Source organism: Mytilus edulis, chromosome 5 (genome assembly GCF_963676685.1).
Source record: "Mytilus edulis chromosome 5, xbMytEdul2.2, whole genome shotgun sequence".
NCBI classification, from domain to species: domain Eukaryota; kingdom Metazoa; phylum Mollusca; class Bivalvia; order Mytilida; family Mytilidae; genus Mytilus; species Mytilus edulis.
In genome coordinates, this window is record NC_092348.1 from 24,790 (window position 1) to 48,421 (window position 23,632).

Genomic DNA, 23,632 nt, shown 5'->3' on the forward strand with positions numbered 1-23,632 from the left:
GCTTTCGTCCATGCATGCCTTCTAAAAATTGTTAATTTTGGAGAATGGATTTTATACGAAGAAATATATTTCAGTTTGAACAAAGCATACATGTACTTCCAAGGATGAGGGCAAAAGTTTTTTTCTTCAGTTTAATGACACTTGCCGTATTAAAAATAAAACCATTGTTTCCCTAATAGATTCATAATGAAAATGGTTAATCATAGAATTACAATTATATCTTCATTTATGCTTCAAAAACTTATCAAGTTTTATCTTTTCTTTCTATTATTATTTTAATAATAACAAAAACAATTCTTTTTGTGACGAAATCATACAATGTGGGATATCACCGGCTGTGCGAGGCTCGCAGTCCGTCAAATCATCGAGTTGAGAAGCCTGTCACGGTATTTTTCGGCTGATTTTGAGGTACAAGTAATCCAAGCACTTGCATGGCATCCGTTTTAAATGTACAATTAAGGACTTAATAGCGCTCCTTCGTTCAATTAAATTTAATAGTGAGTTAATAGACTATTAACGTTAATTAAATTTTGTGCAACGCAAGTAATAGACTATTAAATTTAAGTGTACTTTTAATAGACTATTAACTTTAATAGACGTTTGTGCAACCCAGTCCAGACATGTAAATAAACAAAGGAAATATGATGCAATTGATTTTAAACAATAAAAATATATAACTTTTATGTTAGACAATCTTCTTCTTTATATATTGGTGCACCCATTAGTTTTGTTTTTCGGTGATTAGGTGAACCTGAGATAAAAGTCAAACACGCCTAAAAACAAGGGAGGTTATATTCTACAAAAATGTCGCAAGCAATGAAGAGATTAAAAAGTTTTCTGCAAAATGTTATTACAGTTGATCGACAACAAGTCAGAACGAAGATGTATTGGCCGAGAAAGATTGAACCCGAAGAAGAAAAAACACATGCACAACGAATTACTGGTAAATTATCCTAGTGTTAATCGGTTTTCGATAGTGTAACTTACTTTTTCCCAGTTCTTCAAAATATTAATGTGCTCAAAGTTGATTGTATCAATTTAGTAGATGCGTGTAATTATTTCCCCTTATCCTCACGATTTCTCTTGCGTAAAACAAGAAAGCTCAAAACATCTGTTGTGCTCAATTTCAATTTTTGACATTTTGTGCAAGACGTCATTCAAGAAATAAAGTCACAAATTTGATCTAGGACAAAAAGTCACAAATAATTTTTTGACAATTGTTTAAATATATTTTGAAATATTCTTTTTATTGCATATATTCATTTTTGGGATACGATTGCTTTCAAGCAATCTGTAGACTTTTACTGTTGACTCAGGGTTGCATTCCCTCACGTCAACCGTTTTATTCTAACATTCAGCAAGATCTCAGATTCTTAGGATTATCTTACTTTAAAAAGTAAAAACAAGCAAAAGGATTGAACATAAACAACCGTTTACTGTAATGTTCTTCTCATAATCTTCATGTTTGATATTTCCCTTGACCTATATGCGTGTTTTTAACAACACGGAAAATCAGAATTAAGCAGTATTTATATTTAGTGTTTTCATAAGGGCCGATTTTGGCCTCAAATTTCAGGTTCATCTAACGAAAGTTTTTGGACATTTTTTAAACACTTAAGTGTCTATTTCAATTGTTTCGATCAGTTTATGTGAAAGATTTTAACTGATTTAGTCATTAAAACCGCCCTGATTCAAGCTTAAATATGAAAAATCTATCAAACATGCTAAAAAACGTCACTTTTCAGACGGTTTTTGTCAAAAATGAACAGTCAGGGGACTTACTTAAATAAGTGATTTTCTAAATCACTGATTCAAGTAACATAAGACATAAGACATAAGACATAATAAGACATTTTATTTCACTAAAGCCCCCACATGGGGTATGTAAGTACAACATTTTTAACAAACAATAAAGTAACATTATTTCCATAAAGGTTGGAAGTTAGAGTTGTCTTTCTTTAATAATCATATATTTAAGTAGTACAAATTAATCACTAGAAGAAGTGATTTAATTTTATTGTAGCTTTAAATATAGAATACTAATGATCCAGGGACTAATTATGTTTCTAAACTTATCAGAACCAACATCTGTGTTGTCTAGGATGACCAGGTCATTTCAGGTGATGACCTTGTACTGAATCTAGGATAATGACACAAAAATCACTTCTTTAAGTATCATTCTTTTAATAACCCCCACTAATTTCAACACCCCCGAACAGTGAAATTTTTATCGCGAACAGTAGAATTTTATTACATAATCTGAAAGATGAAACCTTGAACATCACAGGAAAAATACTCCCACTGCTCATGCTGCTGGGAAAAATCTTTTAAGATAGTATCAGTTCATTATGTTAAGCCATTATTATAGCATTTTTTCAACTAAAATAGAATTTTCAGCTAAATGATAGCATCAAAGGCATAAACCTTGCTACTTAAAAGAAGCAAAAAGTTTATTTGTTTTTTAATTTTACTAATTAAAATATATTATTTAAACCTATTGTGTTTAAAATTTTGAAAAAACTACAAAATCCCAATTTGTGACAAAACCTCAAATTTGCTACTCAAATAAGTGATTTAAAAATCACTAATTTGAGTAAGTCCCCTGACTGATGAAAGTGGCCGCATCCGTGTTCATCCTCAACCTTTATATAATATATAATAATTTTAAATCATATGCATCATTTAAATTAAAATAAATGTAGTTTTTACCTATAACACCTCTTCAGCAGAAATGGAGTCGTCCATATTATCGTTTCGAGTTGTCTCCCTTCCGGAAGTATTTTCCGTTAAAATCGAAATACAATACGACTCGTCAAGAAAAATTAACTTGTTAGTTGTTGATAAACGTCGTATTTCAAATGTATTATATTAAGAACGATCTCAATTTTAACAGAGGAGTGTGTACAGAAAGGAGTCATGCCCACGGACCCAAAGGAAATTAATATTTAAAGAATTAGAAATGGGGTTCCTCCCAGAATTAACGGTGATAAGATAAAAGTGATATACCTTCTCTCACTCCATGACTCTCAGTGAATGCTGTGGAAAGTAAACTTAGAATTGATAGTTCAAAAATAAAACCATTTTATATATAACATTCACTGAAATTCAGTACCTATAGTTATATAAATATTTAAGAAAGAAAGACTTATACTTATATACAATATTTAACTTGACCCATGCTTATATAAGCACTAACTCACCGGGGTTCATTTGGGAACTTATTTGAAAGCACTTTGTTTGAAAGGTGAACTTTCAAATGAATTCATTTTATTTAATATAATAATTGACTTAATGTATGATTCTCAATAGCATATTTACATATGATATCAAGGAATTGTATATTTAAATATACAATTCCTTGATGATATGTAGATCATACCCCAAATCAATAGTTATCAAACGTAAATGCATTTTAATATAGGATGTCATTAAAAAGGAGGGTCATTTTTATATAAAATCTCGCAAAATTATGACCCATATTTTTGGCACATCCCTGTATACCTAATAATAGGGAGTTGACCCACCGTGGGTGACATAAAGGGGGAATTAACTCGAATTGGTTGTGAAACAATTTCGATATACACATGTTATTTACGATCAAAGCTTAGGTCATTGGTGTTAATTAACAGTGTGTTTGACACCAAAGCTGTCAAGTGAAGCCATGTACTTAATGGGTCATTTAATCTGACTCTTTATACATCTAGTTGAACTTCCTGTTCATGGAAGAACAATGAATTTGCGTGTATTTCAAAAGAGATGAGTCTGAAGGCCCAAGAATCCTTGTGAAAACGGGTCATTTTCAGAATTCTCAGGTTATTTAACAGTCCAGCGGGTGTCCCAGGTGACTTCTCAGATTCTTAAAAATCTTGGGTCACACCCGAAGGATACGAGTAAGTTGACAGGTATGATTTCTTTTGTTGTACCCTGTCTGAAAACTTGAAATGTTGAAATTATTACTTGCTAGAAGCGAGTTTTTGTTCTGTCCTTAATAAACCGACAAATAGAAAACATGTGCCATTTCACGAAATACATATATTTTAACGACAGGCATTGCTATCGAGAACTTATTTCTAACGAGAACAGATGACTTCACAATATATAAACTGCTTTTTAGCAGTTATAGGAACAGTAGAGCCAAGTTGAAGCGTATATATACTGGAAGGCATCCAAACGGCACTATAGAAAAAGTCAAATTGGTATCAATTCAAAGCGACACCTATCATGCCTAGGCCAAATAAAAATATATTTGTGGTTCCAGTAACCCTACCATCCCTACTTTTTCGTCTTAAAAATAGCCTACCCTAAAGATTTTATTGTCATTTTTCATTAAACTCTGTTAAAGTTAGAATGATGCTTCCATAAACTCAATGTAAAAAGAAATTTAAAATTAAAAAAATTAAAAAAAATCCTTTCCTACCTACCCTAACTTTTGTTCAGATGTAACTGGAACCACATATACTATTTTATTTGGCCCTATTAAAAGTTATTGCGGTGTTTCGTTTATCTGTTTATAATAAATTCGATACTAAGTTGCTACAAGTATTATTTTGACCTTTTTTAGGCTTTAAGGTTCTTAATAAAAAATGGACAAATATGACATATTTTCACCTAAAAAAATACTCTTGTGCACAGACTTATCTGTGCTGTTTGGAAAGTTTTAAGACCTGGCATCCACTAGATATATGATATATAAGTTCTTTTCTCGACCAGGAAGTCTGAGGGATGCTAATATATGCATCCAACTGTAGTTTGCATGTAGAATGGAGTCAATGTACCCCAGTTAACACATTTATCACAACAGTTGTAAAGTAGGAGTGACACTAATCTGGGTACACCGGGTCATTTGCACCACAAATTTTTTTAAATCTGATTTTTTCAGATTTTTTACTTTAACTGGACCTGCAACCGAAAGTAGTTGTTGCCTAGGCGTATATGATAATAAACATGATCAGTATTTATATGACTTCTGGTTAACACTATTTGTCAAAGTTTCAGGCCTCCTAATTCGTGTTTTAGAACTGGAAGGTAAGCCCATCCTTCCAAAAAACCTAATTTTGTCAGATTTCAATTTTTCGACGTTCCTATTAGAGCTCAAAATGAACATTAAAAGTGAGAAACATGACAATCAATAGTGTATGATTGAGGAAACATGCATACATTTCAAATTAAATGGCATTTCATTGACTTCCAAATTTATGTATGGAGGGCCATTGATTCCAAATAAAGATGGTTTGGGTTTTTACATTTTATATACTGTTTACAAATCAAGTGTTCAGATTTAAATGATAAATTCTTTGAATTCTGTTGTAGAAATGAAACAGACAGATCCAGAGTTAGACAAAGTGATTAACATTGGATTTCCAGTCACCAAATTTGACAGAACAGAAAGAAAAAAGATCAAACACCAATTGAAAGAGTCCATAGCAGAAAAAGAACTAGACTTAGAAAGAGCTGCTAGAACAAGAACATGTAAGTAAGAGTTAGAAAGAAATGCTAGAACAAGAACATGTAAGTTAGAGTAATAAAGAACTGCTAGAACAAGAACATATTAGTTTAATTTTGAAAGTTAAATATAACAATAATCTACAGGAACAAGAAGTTGTAAGTTTATCATGTTTATGTGTAAGTTATAGTTAGAAAGAGCTGCTAGAACAAGAACATGTAAGTTACACTTAGAAAGAACTGCTAGAACAAGAACATGTAAGTTAGACAAAGAAAGAGCTGTTAGAAGAAGAACATACTTGGAAAAAGCAGCTAGAACAAGAATATGTTAGTTAGACTTAGAAAGAGATGCTAGAACAAGAATATTTAAGTTAAACGTAGAAAGAGCTGCTAGAACATGAACATGTAAGTTATACATGTATAGTTAAAAAGAACTGGTAGAACAAGAACATGTTTGTTAGACTTAGAAAGAGCTGCTAGAACAAGAACATGTTAGTTAGACTTAGAAAGAGCTGCTACAACAAGAACATTTTAGTTAGACTTAGGAAGAGATGCTAGAACAAGAACAGACTTATAAAGAGCTGCTAGAACAAGAACATATATAGGTTGTAGTTAGAAAGAGCTGCTCGAACAAGAATATGTAAGTTACAGTTAGAAAGAGATGCTAGAACAAGAACATGTAAGTTAGAGTAAGAAAGAACTGCTAGAACAAGAAAATGATTAGAAAGAGCTGCTAGAACAAGAACATGTAAGTTAGAGTAATAAAGAACTGCTAGAACAAGAACAGACTTAGAAAGAGCTGCTAGATCAAGAACATGTAAGATAGAGTTAGAAAGAGATGCTTGAACAAGAACAGAACAAGAACATGTAAATTAGAGTTAGAAAGAGATGCTAGAACAAGAACATTTAAGTTAGAGTTAGAAAGAGCTGTTAGAACAAGAACAGACTTAGAAAGAGATGCTAGAACAAGAACATGTAAGTTAGAGTTAGAAAGAGATGCTAGAACATGAACAGACTTAGAAAGAACTACTAGAACAAGAACATGTCAGTTATAGTTATAAAGAGCTACTAGAACAAGAACATTTAAGTTAGAGTTAGAAAGAGCTGCTAGAATAAACACAACATTAAATATTCACAAATATGCAAGTTTTCCTTAAACAATGAAAGTTGTTACCCACGAAGATAAATGAATCCATAATATTTAAATGTTAGTTGGATATTACAGCCTGTAATTTATAGGTTAACTTTATAAGATTATTAAGGGAGAATCACTATTATTTTATACTTCAGTAAACGTCCCATTAGAAGAAGTGAAGAAAATCTACACACAGGAAATGCAAAGATTTCACTGGAAGTCCTTAGCAGAACATTATGGGATATATAGAGACTTATTTGACAATGCTATGTTTTATCAGTGTGTCAATATGGACATAAGTTACGATTTTGATGAGGAATATGTATCTAAAGTTCATATCGGAAACAGACTAAAACCATCTGAGGTAGGTGTTCATGCTTATATCCTGAAGCCAGACAAAGTGATCCTACATCATGTACATGCTGAGTTACATTTTACAATTCTTGAGTTACATTACTTTATAATTTGAAAAATTGCAAATTTTGCAGTATATTCATATGTTACTTTATAATTGGTAAAAATTGCGGAATTGGCAGTAACAGTGTAACTTGCAATTGACCTTGCCTGAACCACATTTAATGACACTTATAAATACACAATGCTTACCACCGAACACAGATCAAGTTTGAATTTACCATTTTTGAGTTAAATTCTTTAAAAACGGAAAAATTGTGAAATAGCTGTTTCTGCACTCTTTCTTTTCAAACTTCTCAAATCAAATACCACTGGATGGTCACGCCTAAACATAAAAGGTTTCCCATGTTTCCAGGAATTTTTTAGTATCCTTTGCAATTTTATAACTTCTATTCATAATCTTGACACTGATTTATAGACATGATCTGTATCAAGTTTGTATAATAGTGTGATGTCTGCATCATATTATGAAACAAAGACATTTTTGGAAACTAATAATTTAACTGTTCCGTATTAATCTGCAATTTTATTTCAAAATTCAATATTAACTGATAAAAATGATATCAAACGTAAACGGTTCAAATTGAATTTCTGGTTTCTTTTCATAACATTGCAGAACATATACTGGGCTCAGTTTTTTGTCGAGCCTGTGACTTTTGTCGCAGAAAGCTCGACATAGGGATGGTGATCCGGTGGCTGAGGCGGCGTTAGCTAACTTCTTAAAAGCTTTGTATTTTAGAAGGTGGAAGACTGGATGCTTCACACTTTGTATATGGATGCCTCATGTTACGAGTTTCCATCAGTCACATGTCCAATATCATTGACCTCCTTTTCATGGTTAAGTGACTACTTGAAAAAAAAGTTAAGATTTTTATGCGCCAGTCAAAATTTTGACAAAGGCCAGACATTTCAGTGTGTCCACTCTTGTGTAGGACTATCAACATAATATCAATGATTGGTAAAGAAGGCCAGACATTAAAATGATTTCAGTGTGTCCACTCTTGTGTAGGACTATCAACATAATATCAATGATTGGTATAGAAGTCGAGACATGTCAGTGTGTCCACTCTTGTGTAGGACTATCAACATAATATCAATAATTGGTAAAGAAGGCCAGACATTTCAGCATGTGAACTCTTGTTATTTAAAGGATGGAAAAGTAAATGAGTTAACCAGTTAATGAACCAGCTTTGCTTAATGATGTATATACTATAAAACGTAATTGTTTATTAGCTCTGTTGTACATGTTGTAACAAGTTGTTGGTATTTCATGCATGTGTTTTGTTTTAGCTTAAAATCCTTCAAACTTTAACATCATTAATGCAATGGATATAGTTAGCAGTATTTTACAAGAGAATGAAACTGTTTTTTTTTTTAGTCATATTCTTGTGATATCTAATAAGTATTAATTTTTTAGATTCCATGTGCTATTTGTATTTCTGCTTATTTTTATGGCGGCACCATGCAGTGAAGTTGTCAGTGTCATATAGTTTTACCCTTGTCCGAAATCCCGCAATTCTGAAATTCCGTAATTCCGAAATTCCGTCATTCCTCAACAAACCATTATACAGAGTTTTTTTCTAAACGCCTTCAGATAATGGGCTGATTTTTATACGACCACAAAAATTGAAAATTTTTTGGTCTTATATTGGTATCACGTTGTCGTCGTCGTCGTCCGCAGACATTTGGTTTTCGCACTATAACTTTAGTATAAGTAAATAGAAATCTATGAAATTTACACACAAGGTTTATGACCACAAAAGGAAGGTTGGGATTGATTTTTGGGAGTTTTGGTCCTAACAGTTTAGGAACTAGGGGCCAAAAAAGGGCCCAAATAAGCATTTTCTTGGTTTTCGCACAATAACTTTAGTTTAAGTGAACAGAAATCTATGAAATTTTGACACAAGGTTTATGACCACAAAAGGAAAGTTGGGATTGATTTTGGGAGTTTTGGTCCTAACAGTTTAGGAACTAGGGGCCAAAAAAGGGCTAAAATAAGCATTTTCTTGGTTTTCGTACAATAACTTTAGTTTAAGTAAACAAAAATCTATGAAATTTACACACAAGGTTTATGACCACAAAACGAAGGTTTGGATTGATTTTGGGAGTTTTGGTCCTAACAGTTTAGGAACTAGGGGCCAAAAAAGGGCCCAAATAAGCATTTTCTTGGTTTTCGCACAATAACTTTAGTTTAAGTAAACAGAAATCTATGAAATTTAGACACAAGGTTTATGACCACAAAAGGAAACTTGGGATTGATTTTGGGAGTTTTAGTTCCAACAGTTTAGGAATTAAGGGCCAAAAAAGGGCCCAAATAAGCATTATTCTTGGTTTTTGCACACTTACTTTAGTATAAGTAAATAGAAATCAATGAAACTTAAACACAAGGTATATGACCACATAAGGAAAGTTGGGATTGATTTTGGGAGTTGAGGTCCCAACAGTTTAGGAATTAGGGGCCAAAAAGGGGCCCAAATAAGCATTTTTCTTGGTTTTCGCACAATAACTTTAGTTTAACGTAAACAGAAATCTATGAAATTTAAACACAAGGTTTTTGACCATAAAAGGAAGGTTGGGATTGATTTTTGGAGTTTTGGTCCCAACAGTTTAGGAATAAGGGGCCTAAAGGATCCAAAATTAAACTTTGTTCGATTTCATCAAAAATTGAATAATTGGGGTTCATTGATATGCCGAATCTATGAATGAAGATCCTTATTATTGGTTCTGTTTTCAAATTGGTCTATATTAAGGTCCAATTTAAAATTTTAAGTTTTTAAGTTTAAGTTCTTGGACCACATTCATTATTTGTCAGAAACCTGTGTTGTGTCAACTATTTAATCACAATCCAAATTCAGAGCTGTATCAAGCTTAATTGTTGTGTCCATATATACTTGCCCCAATGTTCAGGGTTCGAACTCTGCAGTCGTATAAAGCTGCACCCTGTGGAGCATTTGGTTGGTATATGAGTTAACCATGATGAGTTACAGATCAAGTTTAAGTTTCGTTCTGCTCCGCTAATTTTTGCTGAAATTACAGGCTTTGGACTTTAATAAATTGTTGAAAATCACAATTATACAGACTTTTTTTCTAAACGCTTTCAGATATAGGGCTGATTTTTGGTATGTGAGTTACTCAGGATGAGTTACAGATCAAGTTTAAGTTTTGTTTTGCTCCGCTAATTTTTGCTGAAATTACAGGTTTTGGACTTTGATAAATTATTGTAAATCACAGTTTTACAGATTTTGTCCACATGTGTTATTGGCTCCGCTAATTTTTTGGTGAAATTACAGGCTTTGGACTTTGATAAATTGTTGAAAATCACAGTTATACAGATTTTGTGTCCACATGTGTTATTGAACATGTTGAAATTGCAGTTTTTTCAACGGCCATTTGTGTCGCTTTGACAAATCTAGTTTTTTCATAAATTCTCAAGTTGAAAATGTGAGTGCAGACTTTACTTTACTTTGATTCTTTATTTAAAAAGAATTGCCAAAAGCCAGAGACTTTACTTTCTAGTACGTATACTGAGCACATGAATTTTATTTATCATAATTATGGAAGTAGAATTTCATCAGTCCTAGAGAATCAGTAATTCCTATTACACAATGTATTAGGATTAAAAGTTCAGGCTCAGTCCCATTATCAAATCCCCTCTTAAAATTAGGAGTCAGTGTCACTGTCTATGTTTTAGCCCTCACAATACAGTATCACCTGGGACATAATCAGTCCAGATCATTAGACCAATAAATATTTGGAATGTCTGACATGTTTGAAAGGACTGGTGTTACAGTACAACATAAGAACAAACGAGAACAATCAGTTGAAAAAGACTTTTAACACATCAGATCCAGACAGTTTATTGTTTAACATTTCTATATTTATACCAATTACTTAGTTTATTATAATTTCTTTAATTAACAGGTAAAATCCAAACCTTACGTTGAATATACAGCTGACCCTGACACCTGGTGGACAATTGCTATGACAGCGCCAGACAGTCATTTACAGGATAACAACATGGAGTATTTACACTGGCTCATGTAAGGCAGATAAATGTATTCCTATGTTATATTTACACGGGCTCATGTATGGCAGATGAATGTTATCCTATGTTATATTTACACTGGCTCATGTAAGGCAGATAAATGTATTCCTATGTTATATTAACACTGGCTCATGTAAGGCTGATAAATATATTCTAATGTTATATTTACACTGGCTCATGTAAGACAGATTCATGTATTCCTGTGTTATATTAACACAGGCTCATGTAAGGCTGATAAATGTATTCCTATGTTATATTAACACAGGCTCATGTAAGGCAGATAAATGTATTCCTATGTTATATTTACAATGGCTCATGTAAGGCTGATAAATGTATTCCTATGTTATATTAACACAGGCTCATGTAAGGCTGATAAATGTATTCCTATGTTATATTTACACTGGCTCATGTAAGACAGATACATGTATTCCTATGTTATATTAACACAGGCTCATGTAAGGCTGATAAATGTATTCCTATGTTATATTAACACTGGCTCATGTAAGGCAGATAAATGTATTCCTATGTTATATTTACACTGGCTCATGTAAGACAGATACATGTATTCCTATGTTATATTAACACAGGCTCATGTAAGGCAGATAAATGTTATCTTATGTTATATTAACACTGGCTCATGTAAGGCTGATAAATGTATTCCTATGTTATATTAACACTGGCTCATGTAAGGCTGATGAATGTTATCCTATGTTATATTTACACTGACTCATGTAAGGCAGATGAATGTTATCCTATGTTATATTTACACAGGCTCATGTAAGGCTGATAAATGTATTCCTATGTTATATTAACACAGGCTCATGTAAGGCTGATAAATGTATTCCTATGTTTTATTTACACTGGCTCATGTAAGGCAGATGAATGTATTCTAATGTTATATTTACACTGGCTCATGTAAGGCTGATACATGTATTCCTATGTTATATTTACACTGGCTCATGTATGGCAGATACATGTATTCCTATGTCATATTAACACTGGCTTATGTAAGGCAGATAAATGTATTCCTATGTTATATTAACACAGGCTCATGTAAGGCTGATAAATGTATTCCTATGTTTTATTTACACTGGCTCATGTAAGGCAGATGAATGTATTCCTATTTTATATTTGCACTGGCTCATGTAAGGCTGATACATGTATTCCTATGTTATATTTACACTGGCTCATGTATGGCAGATACATGTATTCCTATGTTATATTTACACAGGCTCATGTAAGGCAGATGAATGTTATCCTATGTTATATTAACACTGGCTCATGTAAGGCAGATACATGTATTCCTATGTTATATTTACACAGGCTCATGTAAGGCAGATGAATGTTATCCTATGTTATATTAACACAGGCTCATGTAAGGCTGATAAATGTATTCCTATTTTATATTTACACTGGCTCATGTAAGGCAGGTAAATGTATTCCTATTTTATATTTACACTGGCTCATGTAAGGCAGATAAATGTATTCCTATGTTATATTAACACTGGCTCATGTAAGACAGATAAATGTATTCCTATGTTATATTAACACTGGCTCATGTAAGGCAGATAAATGTATTCCTATGTTATATTAACACTGACTCATGTAAGGCAGATAAATGTTATCCTATGTTATATTTACACTGGCTCATGTAAGGCAGGTAAATGTATTCCTATTTTATATTAACACAGGCTCATGTAAGGCTGATAAATGTATTCCTATTTTATATTTACACTGGCTCATGTAAGGCAGGTAAATGTATTCCTATTTTATATTTACACTGGCTCATGTAAGGCAGATAAATGTATTCCTATGTAATATTTACACTGGCTCATGTAAGGCAGATACATGTATTTCTATGTTATATTTACACTGGCTCATGTAAGGCTGATACATGTATTCCTATGTTATATTTACACTGGCTCATGTAAGGCAGATACATGTATTTCTATGTTATATTTACACTAGCTCATGTAAGGCAGATACATGTATTTCTATGTTATATTTACACTGGCTCATGTAAGGCAGATAAATGTTATCCTATGTTATATTTACACTGGCTCATGTAAGGCAGATAAATGTATTCCTATGTTATATTAACACTGGCTTATGTAAGGCAGATAAATGTATTCCTATGTTATATTAACACAGGCTCATGTAAGGCTGATAAATATATTCCTATGTTATATTTACACTGGCTCATGTAAGGCTGATACATGTATTCCTATGTTATATTTACACTGGCTCATGTATGGCAGATACATGTATTCCTATGTTATATTAACACTGGCTTATGTAAGGCAGATAAATGTATTCCTATGTTATATTTACACTGGCTCATGTAAGGCAGATTCATGTATTCCTATGTTATATTTACACTGGCTCATGTAAGGCTGATAAATATATTCCTATGTTATATTTACACTGGCTCATGTAAGGCTGATACATGTATTACTATGTTATATTTACACTGGCTCATGTATGGCAGATACATGTATTCCTATGTTATATTAACACTGGCTTATGTAAGGCAGATAAATGTATTCCTATGTTATATTAACACAGGCTCATGTAAGGCTGATAAATGTATTCCTATGTTATATTAACACAGGCTCATGTAAGGCTGATACATGTATTCCTATGTTATATTTACACTGGCTCATTAGGCTGATACATGTATTCCTATGTTATATTAACACTGGCTTATGTAAGGCAGATAAATGTATTCCTATGTTATATTTACACTGGCTCATGTAAGGCTGATAAATGTATTCCTATGTTATATTTACACTGGCTCATGTAAGGCAGATAAATGTATTCCTATGTTATATTTACACTGGCTCATGTAAGGCAGATAAATGTATTCCTATGTTATATTTACACTGGCTCATGTAAGGCTGATAAATGTATTCCTATGTTATATTTACACTGGCTCATGTAAGGCAGATAAATGTATTCCTATGTTATATTTACACTGGCTCATGTAAGGCAGGTAAATGTATTCCTATGTTATATTAACACTGGCTCATGTAAGGTAGATAAATGTATTCCTATGTTATATTTACACTGGCTCATGTAAGGTAGATAAAAGTATTTCATTGTTATATTAACACTGGCTCATGTAAGGCAGGTACATGTATTCCTATGTTATATTTACACTGGCTCATGTAAGGCAGATAAATGTTATCCTATGTTTTATTTACACTGGCTCATGTAAGGCAGATAAATGTTATCCTATGTTTTATTTACACTGACGCATGTAAGGCAGATAAATGTTATCCTATGTTTTATTTACACTGACGCATGTAAGGCAGATAAATGTTATCCTATGTTTTATTTACACTGACGCATGTAAGGCAGATAAATGTTATCCTATGTTTTATTAACACTGGCTCATGTAAGGCAGATACATGTATTCCAATGCTTTACATCAACCAGTGTAAATATAACATTTGAATACATGAATACATGCCTTACACCAGTCAGTGTTAAAACATTGATTGTTGGTTCATATTCAATTGCAATCATTGATTGTCAGTTGATGTCTATTTAACAAGCATTAATTGTCGATTGATGTCCATTTAGCAATCATTGATTGTCAGTTGATGTCTATTTAACAAGCATTAATTGTCAATTGATGTCCATTTAGCAATCATTGATTGTCAGTTGATGTCTATTTAACAAGCATTAATTGTCGATTGATGTCCATTTAGCAATCATTGATTGTCAGTTGATGTCTATTTAACAAGCATTAATTGTCAATTGATGTCCATTTAGCAATCATTGATTGTCAGTTGATGTCTATTTAACAAGCATTAATTGTCAATTGATGTCCATTTAGCAATCATTGATTGTCAGTTGATGTCTATTTAACAAGCATTAATTGTCGATTGATGTCCATTTAGCAATCATTGATTGTCAGTTGATGTCTATTTAACAACCATTAATTGTCGATTGATGTCCATTTAGCAATCATTGATTGTCAGTTGATGTCCATTTTAGCAATCATTGATCGTTGGTTGATGTCCATTTAGCAATCATTGATGTCGATTAATGTCCATTTAGCAATCATTGATGTCGATTAATGTCCATTTAGTAATCATTGATTATTGGTTGATGTCACTTAAGCAATCATTGATTGTTGGTTGATGTCAGTTTAGCAATCATTGATTGTCGGTTTATGTTCAATCGCAATCATTGATTGTCAATTGATGATAATTTAGCAATCATTGATTATAGGTTGATGTCTGTTTAGTAATCATTGTTTATAGGTTGATGTCTGTTTAGCAATCATTGATTGTTGATTACTGTCCTTTTAGCAATCATTGATCATTGGTTGATGTCTGTTTAGTAATTATCAATCTGAAAAATCTTGACTGATTCCAATAACTTGCTATAAGTAATGTTAATTTTTTCCCCCATTTCAGTCACTAATATAAATATTATATGATTATTTTTTTCATTTCAGAGGCAATATACCAGGAAATGATTTAAATAAAGGAGAAGAACTCTGTAATTATTTACCACCTTTTCCTGTTCATGGCACTGGTTACCATAGATATGTTTTTGTGTTGTATAAACAAAACAGAAAAATAGATTTTAGTAAAGACAGAAGACCAGAGAATTGGTAAATTATGACATTTATTAGATCTAATGATACATTGTTCTGCTGTAGCTATGAGAATAAAAAGATATGTAGTTATTGTTGCTGTCAGACAGTTTTTATATGACCTCAAACTTATTTCATGGATCAGTGAATAAGGTTTAGTTTTCACGGTCATTTCCATATCTCAGATACTATAAGCAATATGTCTACTATATTTGGGATGATATACTTTTCTATTTAGTATTCACATAGTCCAATATAAAATAATGAGATGTGGTATGAATGCAAATTAGTGACTGATTTATAACCTCTCTTTAGTTTTTCTTAAATTTCTTATATGACATTGAGAAGTTATAAAATTTTATTCTTTGAAAACAGGACGGGTGTATCATGAGGTCAGGGTGCAGCTGTTTATTAGAACCCTATTACAATACAGAACATTTAATCATGTACTGGCCGGACCAGCAAGTTTAACCAAGATGACTGGGTTATGTAAAGATAAAATAATCAGGAGCTGACTTTTATTTCACTACCAATTCCAAACGGTGAAAAACTGAAAATACAAATATAAATACAATTTTACAATGTGTTCAATGATAATAAAAGTCCATTAAAAATATGGATAAACAGTTCGTAGATTTATAAAGCTGTTAATGTTCTTTATAATAATAAAAAGATGAATATTCTTGCACACTTCGGGTTCGGTCTGAATTAAATTGTGTAATCACAGATACGAACAGTTTGAACGGTTTAATGTTCATAGTTTCTTTATAACATAGGAAAATATATTAAAACAGTTCATCACTGATGTATAGACATAATTTGTAATGTTTAAAAGATAACTCACGCTGTGGTTAGCCACAAATTGTTCCTTTGGACGTGTCCGCTGAATGTTCCTTGCAGTTGTGCACATGGCCTGCTGAGCAGTTTTTGTCACTCAAAAGAGAGGGGAAAGTAACACGGGTTCCTACACTGTCCTCTATAAAACTCCTAAAACTGGAGAACATAAAGTGATGTACGCAATGAAACATAAACAATATTAAATGATGATCACATGAAGAACCAATGTTGAATGAGTTCCAGAACATTATATATTATTTAGAAATAACATCCATGACATCAGACACCTTTGAAATTCTTTCTAATTTAAGCACATCATTACAAGACAGAAGCTTCAGTACACTAGAGTTCTATCGAAGTTTACAGGATGACCTTACTCCAGCCAGTGTAAACATGTTCCAAAGTGATTGGGATGAGTCAGTTAGAGATACATTTTGGAATATTTTAGGTAGGTAAAATTTATAGGGATCTACTTGGGGGGAATTCAAAAGTGGTGGGATACAGCAGTTGGTTGTTGTAGTAGGTTTTCCTTTAGTTTCTGATACTCAGCAAAAGTAATGTTTAGATGTTCTGGTTGGATGTGGTTTGTCTCTCACTCACAACAATGTCAAAAGGCTCTGTTATATTTAAAGCGGTTTGGTATAGCTCATTCCAAACTTTATCATCATTTCACTTGGAACACAACATTTCTACAAAGGTTTTACATTCCTTGACAGCCTTGAGAAAGTCATATTCAACACCTTCATTGACCATGGAGAAAAGTTGATAAATTTTGTAGTTAATGCTCTGGGTTGATTCTATATATGGACATATTATTGTTGCAATATTTATAGATTATATAATATGGTTTTCTAATTTGCTAGGTTTAAATTTTATTTTTTTTACTCCTTTTTATTTATTTTTTTGTTAGTCAATAATTTTTTAAACACTGTGATGTGCATGCCATGGTGTGACAGCGGGTATAGAGCTGCACCAGATATTTGCAAACTACAAGATTATTGTGTACAAAGAAATTTAACAGATTGTAGAGGGATTAAATGTGGATAAGTTCCATGATTTACAGCCTTCTGATTTTAAGACGTCATTGAAGTATTATGAAACATCCACTTTGTCCATAAAACTCATTATTTAATATAACCATAATCATTTATACAAATTTTGATATACCTGGAAACAATCTTTCTGGTCTATCATGTCCAGCTTACACTTCTGTTAACATAGACTGTAATCTTCCAACTGAATAATGATGAAACATTCTGCTAATATCATTGAATCTATAACACACAGTAGTTTGTATTTATTTCAGACATGAAAGAACCAAGATTTGAATTTAAACATCCACCTCCGTACCATCCCCTACAGAAATGGTATCCTCATCGCCAGCCATTTAACTTGTATGTACATTTAAGTTATATAGCTGTCAGAGCTATCTTGTAACTTTTATTGATAACCATAGTTCAATTTATAGATTCCAAGACTCTCTAACATACATTGTGTGCTTAACATTAAGGAAAACTCATATTCTTCAGATTGATATGATTTAGAAAAGTATTAAATCAATTATCTTTGGTGGCAAAGAAACTTTTTTTTACTCATAAGCTTCTTGTTTTATACATGTTGTGCCTATAAAAGATCTGCCAGCTAACCCCTACTTTTCTCTTTATAACTTAATTACATATAAATTTTAAAATCCTTATTATTAGTCCCCAATCAACAAGGTAGAAGGGGACTGTAGGTTTGGACCCTTCTGTCAGTCTGTACATCCTTAGGTCCAGCAAATCAGTTTTCTAAACTTTTTTCTTCATACTTGAATACACCGATTTAATATATAATATATTATTTTATTTTGACAAGTTACAGATAAAGTACTAGTTACAATTTTTGTTCTGTGTGAAGATTTTGTACAGAGTTATGGTCCTTGGACTTGAAAATTCACTCAAATCAGTTTTCCACATATTTTTTTAATCATGCTTGCAGCTATTGATTTGATAATTGGCATAATAGTTTTATCATTACCAGTTACAGAGCAAGTTCTAAATTTGGTTCTTTCTGATGATTTTGTTCAGAGTTATGGTCCTTTGACTTAGAAAATTCACTTAAATAATAAGTTTTCCACACTTAAATGACTTTTTTTCGTCATGCTTGAAGATTGACTTGATATTTGTTATATAGCTTATACCATGACAAGTTATAGATTAAGTTAGCATTTTGTTCCAGTACAATTAATTTTTAACTTGTAGGGGACTCTGTCTTGCCATGCAATACTGTCATAATGCTGGTTTTTCATTGTTTTTGAAAGAAAAAAGGGGTCGGGGTTAAATGTATGAAAAATGTAGAGGTAATGGTTTCCTGTCAAATTTAATTAAGTATATTTCAAAAACATGAACATGCTTGTTTCATTTTTATACGACCGCAAAATTTGAAAAAATTTTCGTCGTATATTGCTATCACGTTGGCGTCGTCGTCGTCGTCCGAATACTTTTAGTTTTCGCACTCTAACTTTAGTAAAAGTGAATGGAAATCTATGAAATTTTAACACAAGGTTTATGACCACAAAAGGAAGGTTGGTATTGATTTTGGGAGTTTTGGTCCCAACATTTTAGGAATTAGGGGCCAAAAAGGGCCCAAATAAGCATTTTCTTGGTTTTCGCACTATAACTTTAGTTTAAGTTAATAGAAATCTATGAAATTTTGACACAATGTTTATGACCACAAAAGAACGGTTGGGATTGATTTTGGGAGTTTTGGTTTCAACAGTTTAGGAATTAGGGGCCAAAAAAGGGCCCAAATAAGCATTATTCTTGGTTTTCGCACAATAACTTTAGTTTAAGTAAATAGAAATCAATGAAATTTAAACACAATGTTAATGACTACAAAAGGAAGGTTGGTATTGATTTTGGGAGTTTAGGTCCCAACAGTTTAGGAATTAGGGGCCAAAAAGGGACCCAAATAAGCATTTTTCTTGGTTTTCGCACCATAACGTTAGTATAAGTAAATAGAAATCTATGAAATTTAAACACAAGGTTTATGACCATAAAAGGAAGGTTGGTATTGATTTTGGGAGTTTTGGTCCTAACATAATAAGGGGCCCAAAGGGTCCAAAATTAAACTTTGTTTGATTTCATCAAAATTGAATAATTGGGGTTCTTTGATATGCCGAATCTAACTGTCATGACTGTGTATGTAGATTCTTAACTTTTGGTCCCGTTTTCAAATTGGTCTACATTAAGGTCCAAAGGGTCCAAAATGAAACTTAGTTTGATTTTGATAAAAAATGAATCAGTTAGGTTCTTTGATATGCTGAATCTTAAAATGTACTTAGATTCTTGATTATTGGCCCAGTTTTCAAGTTGGTCCAAATCGGGGTCCCAAATTAAACTTTGTTCGATTTCATCAAAAATTGAATAAATGGGGTTCTTTGATATACCAAATCTAACTGTGTATGTAGATTCTTCATTTTTGGTCCTGTTTTCAAATTGGTCTACACTAAAGTCCAAAGGGTCCAAAATTAAACTTAGTCTGATTTTAACAAAAATTGAAATCTTGGGGTTCTTTGATATACTGAATCCAAAAATGTACTTAAGATTTTTTATTATGGGCCAAGTTTTCAAGTTGGTCCAAATCAGGATCTAAAATTATTATATTAAGTATTGTGCAATAGCAAGTCTTTTCAATTGCACAGTATTGCGCAATGGCAAGAAATATCTAATTGCACAATATTGTGAAATAGCAATTTTTTTTTTAATTAGAGTTATCTTTCTTTGTCCAGAATAGTAAGCAAGAAATATCTAATTGCAAAATATTGTGCAATAGCAAGATTTTTTTTTAATTGGAGTTATCTTTCTTTGTCCAGAATCAACTTAAATCTTTGTTATATACAATATACAATGTATATTCACTTTTTACTACCAACTGATAAATTAAAATAATCTTTACCATTCAGTGATAACAAGCAGTTTTTTTACATCTTAATATTTTATGATGTATTTAAATGAGTAGTTATTGGTGCAAACTCCATTAGAAATTTTAATTGAGATTAGTTTTGGAATAAGGGAAAGGGGGATGTGATTAAAAAAATTGGGTTCAAGTTTTCTCATTTGAAATTTCATCAATAAAAAAGAAAATTTCTTCAAACATTTTTTTGAGAGGATTAATATTCAACAGCATAGTGAATTGCTCTAAGAGAAAACAAAAATTTTAAGTTCATTAGAACACATTCATTCTGTGTCAGAAACCTATGCTGTGTCAACTATTTAATCACAATCCAAATTTAGAGCTGAATCCAGCTTGAATGTTGTGTCCATACTTGCCCCAACCGTTCAGGGTTCAACCTCTGCGGTCGTATAAAGCTACGCATAAGCTACGCCCTGCCGAGCATCTGGTTCTGTTTTAAAGTTTTGTTATTTATATACTATGAATTTATTATCAGTCTTTATAAAAACCCTGTTATTAATAATAATTAATAATAATAATTTTATTTTGAAACAGATTAACAAACATCGTTAAAGTTGTATAACTTTTCAAGTAATCAAACTTTAGTTATCATGAAACATCCACTGACTGAACTTACCAGAAGCAGTATACCATAGTATGTCCATTATTAACTGATCATAGAATAACAGCAAACCCTAGTGATTTTGTTGTTTCTTTTAATTACAGATACCTAGATAGGTACAGAGATATCACAGATTGTTGTTTCTTTTAATTACAGATACCTAGATAGGTACAGAGATATCACAGATTGTTGTTTCTTTAATTACAGATACCTAGATAGGTACAGAGATATCAAAGATTGTTGTTTCTTTATTTACAGATACCTAGATAGGTACAGAGATATCAAAGATCTAAATGAAGAAGTACTGAAAGACAGACTGAAGGATTTAAAGCCGTTTGAACCTCCACCTCAACAGAAATACCCTGTGTTAAATATGATTAAGTATAAACAAATATCTGGTGTACAGCCAACATGGAGAAGACCTAAACTAAGGCATAAATACCTCAAAGAAATGCATTGGAATGACTCTGAAGATAAAGTTATTTGACAATTGAAATTTAGCATTGGAAATTTATTAAAATAGATAAACAAAAACTGAAAGAAAATTTTATAATATTTTTGTGGGAGAAATATAAACATTACACATTGATTTGGGACCTAAAGAAAGAAAAGTTAAAAAGATGACAAAGAAATAACTCTGACATAATGATTACAGAAAAATGAGAAAAGTTAACAACAACAAAATTCTTAAGGGTTCCACTGAACCCAGTGTCTCGCCTACTTTTGCTGTAAATAGCAGATTCAACAAAAATGAGGAAAAAATCAATAAAAATATTCCTCTCGATACTATCTTTTGATTGTAAGAAGCTTCCAAGTTTGGTAAAATTCCTAGATAGTTTATGAATCTAATAAATGTTTAAAACTTTAACTGCAGACTGTATGTAATGTTAAATGGAAGAAAGTCAATTTATAAGTAAAATACATAAAAAGTGTAATTTTTTTTTTACAAAATTTACTTCTGGATACTATCTTATGATAAGAAACAAGCTTCTGTCCAAGTTTGGTACAAATCCAGGATAGTTTTAATAAAAAAGTTATTAAAATTTTAAAACTTTAACCAAAGAGTGAATGTAATGTTTCATGGCAGAAAAACTAAGTCCATTTATAAGTAAACTACGGAAAAATGGGTCTTATTTTTACAAAATTTACCTCTTTTTTTTAAAATACTATCTTATGATCATAAACTTCTTTCCAAGTTGAGTACAAATCCAGGATAGCAAAAGAAAGTTATTAAAATTTAAAAACTTTATTCACAGAGTGAATGTAATGTTTCCTGGCAGAATACTAAATCCATTTATAAGTAAAATACGGAAAAAAAAATTTATTTTTACAAAATTAACTTCTGGATACTATCTTATGATCATAAACCAGCTTCTGTCCAAGTTTCGTAGAAATCCAGGCTAGTTTTATTAAAATTTCAAAACCTATAACCACAGAGTGAATATTTGGATCCCTACGTCTCGCTTTTTCCCACTATATTCGAAGGCTCGACAAAAATGCTACACAGATGAGATTGAGCTTTACAAACCATAATTTATCTTCAAAAGAACACACAAGTGACACCAAACAAGTTAAAATATAATGATAAGTCCTACACAAGAGTGCACACACTGAAATGTCTCAACTTCAATATCAGATGGGGTCCATGTCTCCTCTCTATCACAGGTTCTTCAACAGTGACACCAAACAAGTTAAAATCCAATGATAAGTCCAACACAAGAGTGCACACACACTGAAATGTCTCAACTTCAATATCAGATGGGGTCCATGTCTCCTCTCTATCACAGGTTCTCCAACAGTGACACCAAACAAGATAAAATCCAATGATAAGTCCTACACAAGAGTGCACACACTGAAATGTCTCACCTTCAATATCAGATGGGGTCCATGTCTCCTCTCTATCACAGGTTCTCCAACAGTGACACCAAACAAGTTAAAATCCAATGATAAGTCCAACACAAGAGTGCACACACTGAAATGTCTCACCTTCAATATCAGATGGGGTCCATGTCTCCTCTCTATCACAGGTTCTCCAACAATGACACCAAAAAAGATAAAATCCAATGGTAAGTCCTACACAAGAGTGCACACACTGAAATGTCTCAACTTCAATATCAGATGGGGTCCATGTCTCCTCTCTATCACAGGTTCTCCAACAATGACACCAAACAAGATAAAATCCAATGGTAAGTCCTACACAAGAGTGCACACACTGAAATGTCTCAACTTCAATATCAGATGGGGTCCATGTCTCCTCTCTATCACAGGTTCTCCAACAATGACACCAAACAAGATAAAATCCAATGGTAAGTCCTACACAAGAGTGCACACACTGAAATGTCTCAACTTCAATATCAGATGGGGTCCTTGTCTCCTTTCTATCACAGGTTCTCCAACAGTGAAACCTAACAAGATAAAATCCAATGATAAGTCCAACACAAGAGTGCACACACTGAAATGTCTCACCTTCAATATCAGATGGGGTCCATGTCTCCTCTCTATCACAGGTTCTCCAACAATGACACCAAACAAGATAAAATCCAATGATAAGTCCTGCACAAGAGTGCATGTGCTGAAATGTCTCACCTTCAATAT

At 32.3% G+C, this 23,632-nt stretch overlaps 1 protein-coding gene across 3 annotated transcripts; it reads left to right on the forward strand.

The window, feature by feature from the left end:
- Positions 1 to 745: 745 nt before the first annotated feature.
- On the forward strand, positions 746 to 21,571 carry LOC139522696 (large ribosomal subunit protein mL38-like). Of its 3 annotated transcripts, none has more exons than XM_071316164.1 (8): positions 746 to 943; positions 5,311 to 5,469; positions 6,733 to 6,941; positions 10,913 to 11,031; positions 15,505 to 15,663; positions 16,794 to 16,930; positions 17,789 to 17,876; positions 21,296 to 21,571. In XM_071316164.1, exons 1-8 carry the CDS (start codon positions 805 to 807, stop codon positions 21,522 to 21,524), a joined length of 1,239 nt encoding a protein of 412 aa, XP_071172265.1. In that variant the 5' UTR covers positions 746 to 804; the 3' UTR covers positions 21,525 to 21,571. The 3 variants fall into 3 exon arrangements, with proteins under 3 accessions (XP_071172265.1, XP_071172263.1, XP_071172266.1); XM_071316162.1 differs by having other exon boundaries at positions 769 to 943; positions 21,245 to 21,571; XM_071316165.1 differs by lacking the exon at positions 21,296 to 21,571 and adding an exon at positions 21,142 to 21,221 and having other exon boundaries at positions 770 to 943.
- Positions 21,572 to 23,632: the final 2,061 nt, after the last annotated feature.

Bases quoted from the DNA above. Each gene is read 5' to 3' on its own strand.
- LOC139522696 (XM_071316162.1), top strand. From the start codon at position 805: ATGTCGCAAGCAATGAAGAGATTAAAAAGTTTTCTGCAAAATGTTATT. The intron at 944-5,310 runs GTAAATTATCCT...ATTCTGTTGTAG, and splicing joins ACATGCACAACGAATTACTG to AAATGAAACAGACAGATCCA. The intron at 15,664-16,793 runs GTAAATTATGAC...TTCTAATTTAAG, and splicing joins GACAGAAGACCAGAGAATTG to CACATCATTACAAGACAGAA.